The sequence below is a fragment of the Kryptolebias marmoratus genome, linkage group LG22 (assembly GCF_001649575.2).
Source record: "Kryptolebias marmoratus isolate JLee-2015 linkage group LG22, ASM164957v2, whole genome shotgun sequence".
NCBI classification, from domain to species: domain Eukaryota; kingdom Metazoa; phylum Chordata; class Actinopteri; order Cyprinodontiformes; family Rivulidae; genus Kryptolebias; species Kryptolebias marmoratus.
Window position 1 is genome coordinate 4,569,288 of NC_051451.1, and position 12,737 is coordinate 4,582,024.

General features: G+C 39.0%; 1 protein-coding gene across 1 annotated transcript in view; it reads left to right on the top strand.

The window, feature by feature from the left end:
* The window catches only part of gfra1a (gdnf family receptor alpha 1a), a 199,591-nt gene that overhangs the window by 149,272 nt on the left and 37,582 nt on the right, over positions 1-12,737 (top strand). The window contains exons 4-5 of the mRNA XM_017436020.3: positions 4,642-4,820; positions 8,112-8,284. Of these exons, the coding sequence (XP_017291509.1) occupies positions 4,642-4,820; positions 8,112-8,284 (352 nt within the window). The remainder of the gene's footprint in view (positions 1-4,641; positions 4,821-8,111; positions 8,285-12,737) is intronic.

Sequence of the window (12,737 nt, forward strand, 5' to 3'; positions counted from 1 at the left end):
AAAAAACAGGCATTTATTTGTTTTTGGTGTCATATTAAAAAAATAAAATAACCAGTCCTTTTTTCATTATTTGATTTTTGATAGTCAATTGAAAATGGAAAGAGTGAATGATACACAGATTCAGCCCAGTGATCGCGGTCGTGGTCTACCGTCAGAAGTAAGTGGACGTTAAAACTTGCACGTTTTACTGACCGTGTTGAACTATGGAAAAAACAATGTTCTGAAGAAAACTCAGATGACCCAGCTTTCTACTAGCACCTAAACGCAACATCTACGCACTGTGAGCTCCCCGGAAGCTGAAATGAGTCTCAAAAATAGTTGTGCACTCGTAACTGGATCTGTACGTAACTGCAGTTTTGTGTATGTGTATCTGGCGACTTGTGTGTACTTTTTCAACATTTGAAGGCGTAGGAAAAGGTTTATTTTCTTTTTAAGGCTTACAATGATGTTTCACAGAAACAACCATCCAAACTTACACACAAAGATGCTTACATGAGTTACAAATACATTTTTACACACACACAAATATTTTTAAACACGCACAAATATTTTTACACACACACAAATCCTTTTACACACACACAAATCCTTTTACACACACAAATATTTTTACACACCCACAATTACTTTTACGCACGCACAGGTATTTTGAAACTATTTTCACTCCATACTACGTCAACATTTAATTTCCCTTTGGGATTAATAAAGTATTTTTGAATTGAATTGAATTGAGAAATCTGCACCAACTGCGTGATGCTATCATGTCAATATGGACCAGACTCTCTGAGGAATGTTTCCAGTACCTTGTTGAATCTATGCCACAAAGGATTAAGGCAGTTCTGAAGGCAAAAGGGGGTCCAACCCAGTACTGGCAAGTGTACCTAGTGGCCAATGAGTGTATACACACTATATATGTATATGTATATATATATATGCACACATAACGTTTCTTTTTCTCCCATACCTGCACCATATTTGGGTATTTGCCAGATAGGACTGGTTATCTGATAATTTGTAGTGATTTTTATCTCACAACATAAGCCAAAAATTTAGATTTAGTTTTGGCACTTAATAACGTTATTTTGTTTGTTTGTTTGTTTGTTTTAAGTGGTTTTGTGTGAAGCATTTTTGGGCTATCATTTTCTCAGTATCAGCCAAAATTAAACATGTTGGAACAAACTGCATGTTGCACCACAAACCATTTCCATCTTTTAATGAAAAATTATCTTGGAAGTGCAACAATTCAGAATGTATTTGGTTGCATAATGAGACATTAGAGGATTTTGCCGTGTAAATAGCTAAAATATCCCTTTTCTTATGGCGTCATTCTGAGCACCATGTCGGTCACAAATAATTCCTTTGTGATTCTCCAGGCATGGTATTTAATGCAGATTTGCTTTCCCCTAAACCAAAATGCAAAGCATTGACCAAACATTTTTTTTTTTTTTACTTAATTTAAAAATAGAGATGGACCACTAACCACAAGTTCAAGTACTTAGATTTGAGTGCTTACTAATTCCAAGTATTGATATAAGTACTAGGGTGTTACAACAGTACAGTGAGTGGTTGGAGCTGTCTCCTCCTAGCAAGAAGGTTGCAGGACCGCTTCCCGCAAGGGGGCTTTCTGGGTGGAGTTTGCATGTTCTCCCTGTTCTAATGTGTGTTTACTCTGGTTTCCCCCCACAGACCAAAAAACATGCATCTTTGGTTCATTGGCAATTCTACATTGGCCCTACGTATGACTGAGATCGTGAATGGTAGTCTCCTTTGTCTCTATGTGACCCTATGATACACTTGCAACCTGTCCTGGGTGCCTGTCCCATGGATGACCTTAGGTAGGTCTTGATAAGTTTCAGCTTTGAGAAAGTCCTCTCTTTTGAGGCCACAGTCACAGGCAGCGTGTAGGCATTTCTCATGGTGACCCACATATTGGGATACAGTAATGAATGAATGAGAGAGAACTGATGGCCAGTCAACTGGATCTACTGCTTTACCAAAAACAGGCTTTTATAAATGTGCAGAGGAAGATGACTTTCTGCTTCTTGATCAGAAGGAGGTCCTGAGGAACATGATGGCCCTGGGGCTTCCTGTTCAGGAAGTTTGAAAGATCCCTCTGGCTCAATGTCTGGAGCTCTAAAATATTTTAGAATTGCTCCTGCAAAGCAAAAACATGGCTCCTTAGGTTACCAAGCAAAATAGATAAGCACATATTTCTGTTTTATAATTGCAGTAATGTTGCAGTAATGCAGAAAATTTAAATTATTCTGTTTTTATATTAAACATTGTAATGTGCAGTATCTCTTTAAAGCTTGAACCCAATCACAAAGTTGTCACTTTTAAGAAGTTTCTGCAATAATTTACACATTGTACTAGTTAAAGTTGTTAAGAAATCTGATTTGTGTACTGCAGTTGTAAAGATACTGACTGTATTATTGTTGTTTTGTTTGAGAAGTGGTCATTTGTTTCTACCACAATGTGGTGCAATTTAGCTGCTCAGTAATGCGTTACGTCACCCCACACCAGTTTTCTGTGTGATGTTAGCTCTCTGAGAGAGGGGATGTTGGGGTGTAAAAGTAAAATGTCTCTATTCAACTTCTGCCCTCAAGATCAGCGCTGTTGATGCTGCAATACTTAACAAAAGTAATAAAACTATGATAAATGATCCACTGCTACAATAATCTAAAATAATCAACATGATACCCGATATTTTTATATCACTTAAAAAGCAAACAAAAACCACTGCACTTTTCTGTAGTTGAAGACATTTTCTTTCTCATACAAGGAGCTTGTATAATATAATGTAGATTCACATGCAGATTACACTCATTCTACTTACAATAGAGGCTCTTTAGGGTCTTTGTTTGCCTGGCTCACAAATGGGCCGATTAGAGTTAAACTGACTGGATATCAGGCTTGATGCTCCATTGTAGATTCCTGAAAGGTGAAATCTGAGACCTCCTCCTCTGTTTCAACTTGATTTCTCTCATATGACGTAAATGGCTTCCTTTACCCCACTTTCAAACCATATGTGTTCTTGGTCCAAAATATGAACATTTTGGTCCTCAAAAGAGTGTCCCTTACCCTTGAGGTGTAGGTGGACAGCTGAGTCATGTCCTGAAGAGCTGTCTCTCCTGTGTTGAGCCATGCATCTGTGGAGAAGCTGTTTGGTTTCTCCAATAAAGAGGTCTGGACTCACTGCACTGAACTGCATACACCACACTGCTAAGTTTGCGTTTGGGTGTTTTGTCCTTAGGATGGACCAGCCTCTGTCAGAGAGTCCTGTTGGGTTTGAAATGTGAACTGAGATGTGATTTCATTGAGGTGCACTGAAGTGTTCCAATCACTTCCATGGCCACAGGTGTATAAAACCAAGCTAGGGATGCAGACTGCTTCTACTAATATATGTGAAAGAATGAGTTGCTCTCAGGAGATCAGGGAATTCCAGCATGCTTCCGTGATAGGGTGCAATAAGTCCAGTCAGTGGTTTTATAACAAAGTGGAAGTGATTGGGGAAAGGCAGTAACTCAACCACAAATTGGTAGGCCACGTAAAATCACAAAGCGGGTGAGGTGCATAATGCACAGAGGTCACAAACGTTTTGCAGAGTCAGTAGCTACAAACTTAATATTGCCTTCAGATTAGCTCAAGAATAGGCAGCTTTATGGAATGGGTTTTCATGGCCCAGCAGCTGCATCCAAGCCTTACATCACCAAGTGCAATGCAAAATATCAGCTATAGTGATTTAAAGCATGCCACCACTAGATTCTCGAGCAGTGGAAATGTGTTTTCTGGAGTGACAAATCACGCTTCTCTGGCAAACTGATGGATGAGTCTGGGTTTGTCGGTGGCCAGGAGAACGGTACTTGTCTGACTGCATTGTGCCAAGTGTAAAGTTTGGTGGTGGGGGAATTATGGTGTGGGGTTGTTTTTCAGGAGTTGGGCTTGGTTGTTTGGTTCCAGTGAAAGAAACTCTTAATGCTTCAGCATACCAAGACATTTTGGACAATTTCATGTTTCCAACATGAAAATTTTATCATTTTTGAAATCATGTCATTTGTCATGTTAGCAGTTAATGCATTACTGGACCATCAACACAAAGCATCCACTTTCTTTTTCTTCTTTTCCTTGATGTGTTGTGCTGTCCTTAAAACAACTTTTGTTCATCACACCGGACTTCACCAGTTTTATTTGATTATTATCAGAAAAAAATATGCATGCATATTTTGCTCCATTTACACTGAAAATGTTAATTATTTGTAAATCAAGACAAACTCTGGTAATTTGTGTAAGCTGACATGGCCGTTCATTCTGATGACTAAATGAACACCACACTGACACTTTCTGCACACACGAGCCTGATTTGCCAGCCATGTTGAGGGTCTGTTATTACACAGTTGCATATCAATACACAGTAATACATAGCTTTATGAAAGTTTCAGTTAAAGCCATTTAATGGTTCATAAGGTAATAACAAACAAACACAGGCAACTACAAGGTCATGGTTTTAGGTATTCTCTCTGCCCACATGCCCCATTAAACTAACAAGTTCATCATCAGCCTCACAAATCACCATATACTGGCACTTTTGTGTTGCTTCAACAGTTTTTCTGACATTCTCACCTTATGTCTCTGTGTCTGTAGGTGAGCCTGCGGTGGCCCGAGAGAATAACTGTCTGAACGCCGCCAAAGCTTGCAACCTGAACGACACATGTAAGAAGTACCGCTCAGCCTACATAAGCCCGTGCACCAGCCGTGTCTCTACCGCAGAAGTCTGCAACAAGAGGAAGTGCCACAAAGCCCTGCGGCAGTTCTTTGACAAGGTAAGGTAAACAAAATTACACAAACATCAGATTTTGAAAGGAATAGAAGCTGAATGTCCACCACAAAGGACCAGTTTTAAAAATAAGGGTTGTGTATAACTTAGAAGGCCTGTCAAAAGTTAACAAACTAATCATGGGAGCTTTTTTGTTCTGGGTTGGATTTTCAAGTTCTGAAAGCAGACATCAATTTATCCATCAAGCACAAGAGATGTTTTGTGTGTCTGTTCCATTTTCTAAAAAATGATGAGGGGCTTTGTAATTACAGCCCATGGCCTATGTTGTCCACTGTGATAACTTAACTGCTGCATCTTCAACTAAAAAAGAAAAAAAAAATCATTAAGTTGTTAATTTAAAACTGATGTTCGTTTTCGATTTCTGTGCTTGAACCAACTTTAAAATTTAAGCATCAGCTTTTTTTTTGTATTGCTTAAATAACCGTGATTACATTCTTGAACTGATGCATGGCTGTCATTTATAGTTGCCTTGTTGGTGTCTACCTTGCAATTTAACATTAAGAAAGTCAGAATTTATGAAATTGTCACCATTAGTGCATCAATATGTTCAGTTTTGCTGTATATTTCTGGTCATTTCCTTCTGGTTTTAGCTGCCTGTGAAAGCTAGATCAAGTCAAGTATTCTTTATTGTCAAAAATCTATCTAACTAAGTTAACACAGAAGTTTGAAATTGCGTTTCACCAGTCTCCAATGTGCTATTAAAAAACATATAAAACCATAAAACATAAAATATTGACAATACCCCCCCCCTTACACACACACACACACACACACTGTACAGTAAAAAAAATACAATCAATAAACATACAAGTAGTGTACAGTAATACAGATACTGTATGTAAGTGCAATGAATAAATGTTTATGGAATGTTCTCCAATGTCCTTGAAATGTTCATTTAGTTTTCTTCAATGAGTTGATTAATCTAATAGCTTGTGGAAAAAAACTGTTTCCCAATCTGCTTGTGCGACACCGCAAGCTGCTGTAAAGATCCTGAAGGGCTGGTAGAGGCGATCTTATAATCTTTTCTGCAGTCCTCACCACCCTCTGAAGTGCCTTCTTGTCTGCAGCTGGACAACTGCCGTACCAGACAGAGAGGTTACTGGTCAGAATGCTCTCGATAGCACCCCTATAGAGGGTGGTGAGAGCAGATGATGAACCCAGGTGGGGATGAGGAACTGCTCTGAAAGCCTGCCTGATGTTAGTGTAGACCTGGTCAAGTATGTTCTCCCCTCTTGTTGCAAAGTTCACACACTTATGTTAGTATGGCATTACTGTTTTTAAATTGGCCTGATTAAAATCGCTAGCGATTATACAGACCGAATCCGGGTGTGTTTTGTAGTTCATTCACATCCTGGTACAAAATGGAAAGCGCTTCCTTTGTGTTCACGCTGGAAGGGATATAAAAAGCTGTGATATTGACAGTTTTAAATTCTCTCGGAAGGTAGAATGGGCAACAGTTGAGGGTTAAAAACTCAGTGTTCTCTGAGCAGTGGCTAACAATATCTGTAGCATTTGTACACCAGTTGTTGTTTATGTAAATATCAGCAGGTGTATGGAGCGTTGATGAAATGATGTTCTCCTTCAGAGGTATGCTGTAGATTCTCATACATCCAGGACATGGTAAATCCAGAGAAAGAAAGCAATTTATATCAAACAAAAAATAAACAAATAAATAAACAGATGAGGAGGTCTTATATTTCAGATTTCTAAAACTTACAACAGAGCATTGACTGATACCCAGTCAATGTCTCACAAATTCACCTTCATGCGGGTGACCAAAGCATCTGTCTTGTGAGTCAGGCAAACAAAGACCCTTACGTCTCTCCAGTGGGAAGGAAATAAAATTAATCTGAATGTGAATAAGCGTACATATTATGTCATTTCGGTTTTTGGTTTTCAGTTAGTTGCTTTATGTTTCAGTTGGTGTTTATTATTTTCTGTTATCTTGTAGTTTTGGTTTGAGTTCCTTCTGCCTCGTGTGTCTGTGTTTGTTTCCTGTCATCACTCATGCCTCCTCAGTCATTCACTTATCTGTTTACTTGCCACGCCCATCTCCACCTGTCAGCTATTATTATCATTCACCTGTTCCCACTTACCTCATCATCCTCTGTGCTTTTATACCTTGTCAATTCCCCCATCACGCTGTCGGATCATTGTTTTCTTCTATGCTAGTCCTGTGTACTTCCGTGTCTCTGGTTTTGGTTTGGTTCTTGTTCTGCTGCCCCGTCAGCTTTTTGGTTTCGTTCAAATAAATCAGTTTTTCTTTAGTTCTGCATTATGAGTCTGTTTTCTGGGTTCGCCTCCGTCTCCGTCGATCATGACAGAATGATCCGACCACACCTGAACCCAGCAGACTCGAACACGGGAATTCTTCTCACCCCGGAAGAAAAGGTCTGGATCCTGGCTGAGCTGCGGGAGGAGCACCCGCTCTCCTTTTTGAAAGGACCAGACTCCACGGTGTCAGACAACCGACGTCGGAAAAGGAGGAAGCCAGCGGTGGCCGCCACTACAGCTTCCCCGGTGGGACGGACCGCCGCCACCACGGTTTCTCCGGTGGGACGGACCATTGCTTCTCCTTTTGTCCCTGTGAGGATCGCTAATGGTGACGCCTCCACAATCTCCTCAGCCCGCCTTCTGGTTTCCCCCGAGCTGGAGCACGTTTCTGCTCACATAAGAGCCTCAGGACTATTACCCGCTGACCTCATGGACATCTCCAATCAGATTAATAGACTCCTTTCTTCAACAGCTGTAAACTCAGACCCAAAGCACAACCTTATCGCCTTCTCTCTTATTGAGAAAATCCTTCTGTCCCGCCCTGGTCTCCTCAATCTGGCACACTACTCCAACATCTACGCCACTGTAACCCAGCTAAAAGGACATTTAAATTTTTCATCCTCAGATCTACAATCACCTTCACCTCCAGTTCACCAGTCACCCAAGCAATATGATTCACCCTGTCGACCTTCCGTCTCGTCTCTTGTGCTGCTCGTAGTTTTCTGGGTTCGCCTCCGCCTCCGTCGATCATGACAGGAACTCCACTGTCTTCAGTTTTAAATTAGGAAAGCTCCCTGGATGTGAAGTAAAACATGTCAACTACAGAATAGAAGTCTACTTGTTTTGTTTTTAAAACCTTTTTAAAAATCCCTTGAGGTATAATTTACACAAAAATATTTAGCAGCAGTTACAAAGCATCTTTATATTAATATAAAAGCACAGTGGATGATAATGAAATATCTTCTTTTGTAGTTAATGTTGTCATAATTGTTTTGGTGTACAGGTTCATCCAAAGCACAGCTATGGCATGCTGTTCTGCTCATGTCCCATCAGTGACCAGAAAGCATGCTCTGAACGCAGACGTCAAACCATTGTTCCTGTCTGCTCGTATGAGGAAAAACAGACACCCAACTGTCTGGAACTACAGGCCTCATGCAAGACCAACTACATCTGCAGGTCAGAAACAGCATGAATTATGTTTGAAGAACTTTTATTGTTTAGAGTACAATTGATACCTAGAAAATTTCTAAAGAGATTTAAAAATACAGAGCTTGGGTACAATAAAAGCCAATGAGAGTTTGTGTGTGCACAGTTAGCATTCTCCTGTGAAATATGACTCAGCTATAGAGCTTCAAAGAGGGCTGGGGTTTCTCATTAGTTTCACCAAAATCCTGAGTTTTTTATTAATTTTGTCTACACTCTACAATGTACTGCTACTGAAAGCCATTGTGAAGCTGGGAAGATGTTGCCTTGTAGAGCTTGTAAAATTAGTTCACTTTATGAACTCAGATTATTCTGAGTCACTCAGTAAAGAGATCAAGTTCCCTTGAGTCATTCACAAAGTAAAAACTTTCCCTAATGGAAGCATACAAAAAGAAAATAGTACTGGTCCAAGTACTCAACCCTAAGGAACTCCATGACTAACTTTGGTGCACAAAGAAGATTCATTATATACATATACAAACTGGAATCTATCGGTTACATACAATTAAGCCAGGTGGTTCTGATCCTTCTTTAAGATGAAAAAATATACCATTCTTTATGATGGTCATGTTAGCAGAATATCGCTCCAAGTTAAAAAAAAATCTTCCATGATGCCTGTTTTAAAGTATGCAACTTTGAATCAATTCAGTTAAAAAAATCAGTGAGTGTGTGGAGTTTGGGCTTTTAAAGCTGAAATTTTCTGTAAATTAGAGTCACATGCAGATTACCTGTATTCTCCTCACGATAATAGCTCTTTACGGTCTTTGTTAGCCTGACTCACAGATGGGCCACTCTGGTCACATGAATGCAGGTGTTGATTGGAGGGAAACTGGCTGGGTATCAGGCCTAATGCTCCATTATAGATTTTTTTAAGCTGAAATCTGAGACCTTCTCTGTTTAAAGTTGGTTTCTCTCTTTTGACATAGATGGTTTGGAATGTATTGGAGTGTTGTGTTTGGTGGAAATCCTTCTCAGTTTCTCAGATACTCCAGCAACATAAGAGATGACAATGTTTTTCCATCTGTTCTTCTCCTTGTTCTGTTCAGTGGTGTGTTTTGTAGATTTCCCCGCTGGCTTGACAAAAGCCCAGTTAGGATATCCACATATTTAGAGAGTTTTTTTAATATGTTTTTGTTCCTTTTCCTTCTCTTCTGTCTTCATGGGGATGTGTTTGGCCCGATGCTGTAGAGTTCTGATGACAGAGAGTTTGTGTTCCAGTGGGTGGTGAGAGTCAAACAGAAGGTACTGATCTGTGTGGGTTGGTTTCCTGCAGACCTCAATGTTGAAGCTGTCCTCTCTTTCCATGTGAACCAGACAGTCCAACGTTGTCAACAGAGTTGATGTGAACGCTTCTACTTCTTTAGCTTGAATTCTGACCCAGGCATCATCCACATATCTGAACCAATGGCTTGCTGTTGTTCCCTCAAAGGATTCAAGACTCTCTTTTCCACTTCCTCCATGTAGAGATTGGCCACAATGGGTGACTGTCATTATATTTGAATTAAGTGGTTAAAAGGCAGAGGTCCAGCAGGGTACAGATGTGGTCTGGGGTGAAGTTGGTCTTATTTAAATCATTGTCTTGTAGGAGTCGTTTTCTGCAGTTTCTACTGTTCCAGCCCTTCTAAATTTTTAGCCTTTTGTAATGTTTTTAAACTGATCCGTGGGGTATTTGATATCCATAAAAAATTTGACATGATAGAATCTAAGCTTTTAAACCAAGTCTGAGATGGCTTAACTGGGATCATAGAGAAGATATAGTTTTTTTTTAGGGAGAACCATCATTTTGATAAAAGTCACCCATTCCATAAGTGACAGAGGGAGAATTCTCCACAGTGTGAGATCTCCTTCTAATAATTTAAGTAATGGAACATAATTTAACTGTGTCAGCTCATTCAGCCTGTTAGAAATATTGATGCCCAGGTACCTAATGTTTCTGATCTGTAAAGGAATTGTTCGGGAGAGATGGATATTAGAGAAGATAAGTAGGGCCTTTGATTTGTTCCAATTAATATAGTTGTCTGAAATTGTTGAGAAATTATTTATTAAGGTAATTGTCTCTGTAAGAGAGGCGTTTGCATTCCCCAGAAACAGCAACACATCTGCGTATAAACAAATTTTGTGTATTCTATTAGCTGTTTGAATTCCAGAAATATTTTTACATTGGCGAATTGCAGCCACCAGTGGTTCAATAAATATGGCAAACAGTGAGGGGGGAGAGGACAGCCCTGCCTGGTGCCTCTTTCAAGTTTGAAGCTTAGCGAAATCCAGTCATTTGTTTTCACACAAGCATTGGGTGAGCTATATAATAATCTGATCCATGACAAACTTTATAAAGGTTTATGAAATAGCGTTTGAATGAACTGCTGTGAAATTTTAAATATTGGACCTGTTTGAAGACTAGCAATCAATCACAATTGGTCTTAGTCATGTTTTAACTAGCTGTTAGCTCATTAGTCTTTTTTGATGCAAACTCTTATTTCCCCAAACTGAGGTCATTCCAAAAGATATCTACAACAAGTAGGATATTAGTTCTGCATAACCTTTACACAGAAATCCACTTCAATATGGCCAAACCTTTCATTTTAAATCAGATATTGTCTCTATCAAGAGTGTAAACAGGCATGTTTAGGATTAATGTAAGGTAGACTTTTGGAAGAACACATATTTCCTCAATAACTCTCAAGGGTATAACTCTGCAAAATGCCTTGGAGTACCAAATAGAACTGAAAAATCTAATCAAGGTAAAATAAAGCTGTCTTTTTAACAAATTATTTTTTAAACAAAATTAAATTTACTTAAGGATTTTTAAGTGTAACTTTATAAAGGTGCTATAAATAATATTTGTTTTAATTTAACTAAGGATTACATTATCAGGCATGCACATAGATAGACTATAAATTGTCTTTTACCTAGAACTGTCCAGTCAAAGCCAAATATCCTGAAAGCCATTACAACCTCCGTGAATTAAGAAAATCCCTGCTGTGCAACAGTGCATTGACTCACATATGTCTCTATACATAAGGTATCAATCAGCAACATCAGTAAAAATAAAATATGTTTTCACGTTCAACTCTCAGGATCACACCCAGTCTCATTATCCTGTTTCTCAGCTGTATTACATGTCAGAAAAGCAGAATTCACTGATGGACATCTGACACCATGGATGGATTTGTGTGTGTTGAGGCAGTCTTTGGGGGATTTATCCAATTATTTTGTGAGTCTTTTGGATTAAATTGAAGAATTAGCCATCTTAAATTATCTTGGTTTGGACTCTGGATTCTGGTTTACCTCTTTCTCTTGCCTCACCTTTACTTTCTTTTAAACATCAAGCGGCATGACAGCAGGAAATTCATTCTACAAGTTTATACTCGTCCCTTACTCTTTTTTTTGTCCCTGGTGCTCTCAATCCATCAGACATATGCTCATGGCTGAACAACAGGTCTCACTGCTTTGCAGCTTTTTCCCAGTCCATTTGTCAGTTAGCGCAGACAGATTAAAGCCATGCGTTTCCACAAACTCCCTCAACATATGTCAGGTTTGGTACATTAGCTGCTGTAACTCTCGCTCTCTACACACTGTTCCACTGTTCTCCTATGCACCAGATTGGTGTGATTAGACAGATCATGCTAAGAGTGTGTGTAGAATAAGTAAACATGTCTGTTCTTCTGTACCCTTTGACAGTTGTAGAAAATTACAAAATATTTGTAATTTTGTAATAATTGTGCAAAAACATTAACTTGTGTGGAGCAATTATTGCCCACTGCCAAAAAAGGCATATAATCATGTTATTTGCTGTTAGAAAACTATGTAATGAACCAGTAGATAGATTTCAATGAAACTCTTGGAACGCACTGTACCTGATTTGAGATGACCACCACAGTTCATGAAACTTAACAAAAACAAAGATTGCTATCACTTAGCCATATTTTCATATATTGAATTAAAAGTTAATGTGGTAGTAGCTCAGAGTCATCTCTAACACATAAGCACCTTTCAGACTTCTGATCAAATCATTTGAGAGCAATGTAGGTTGGATGAACATGAGGTGGTGGTTGTGGATGAATGGCACAACAATGGGCTTCAGGATCTCATCATGACATCTCTGTGCAATCAAATTGTCATCAATAAAATGTACGTGTGTTCGTTGTCCTTAAAATTTGCTTGCTCATACCATAACCATCAGCAAACCGCTCCTGAACACAACAATCAATCAATCAATCAGTTTTCATTTGTATAGCACATTTCAGCAGCAAGGCATTTCAAGGTGCTTTAAATAATTAAAAAACAAAATAAAAACAGCATGTGACAATGAATAAACAGTAAGAAAGAGACAAACATCAAAAACCCGCACTCTAACCCTAATTTAGCCATAAGCAACTCTAAACAGGTGGGTTTTAAGTTGAGATTTAAAGGCACCCAGTGTTTC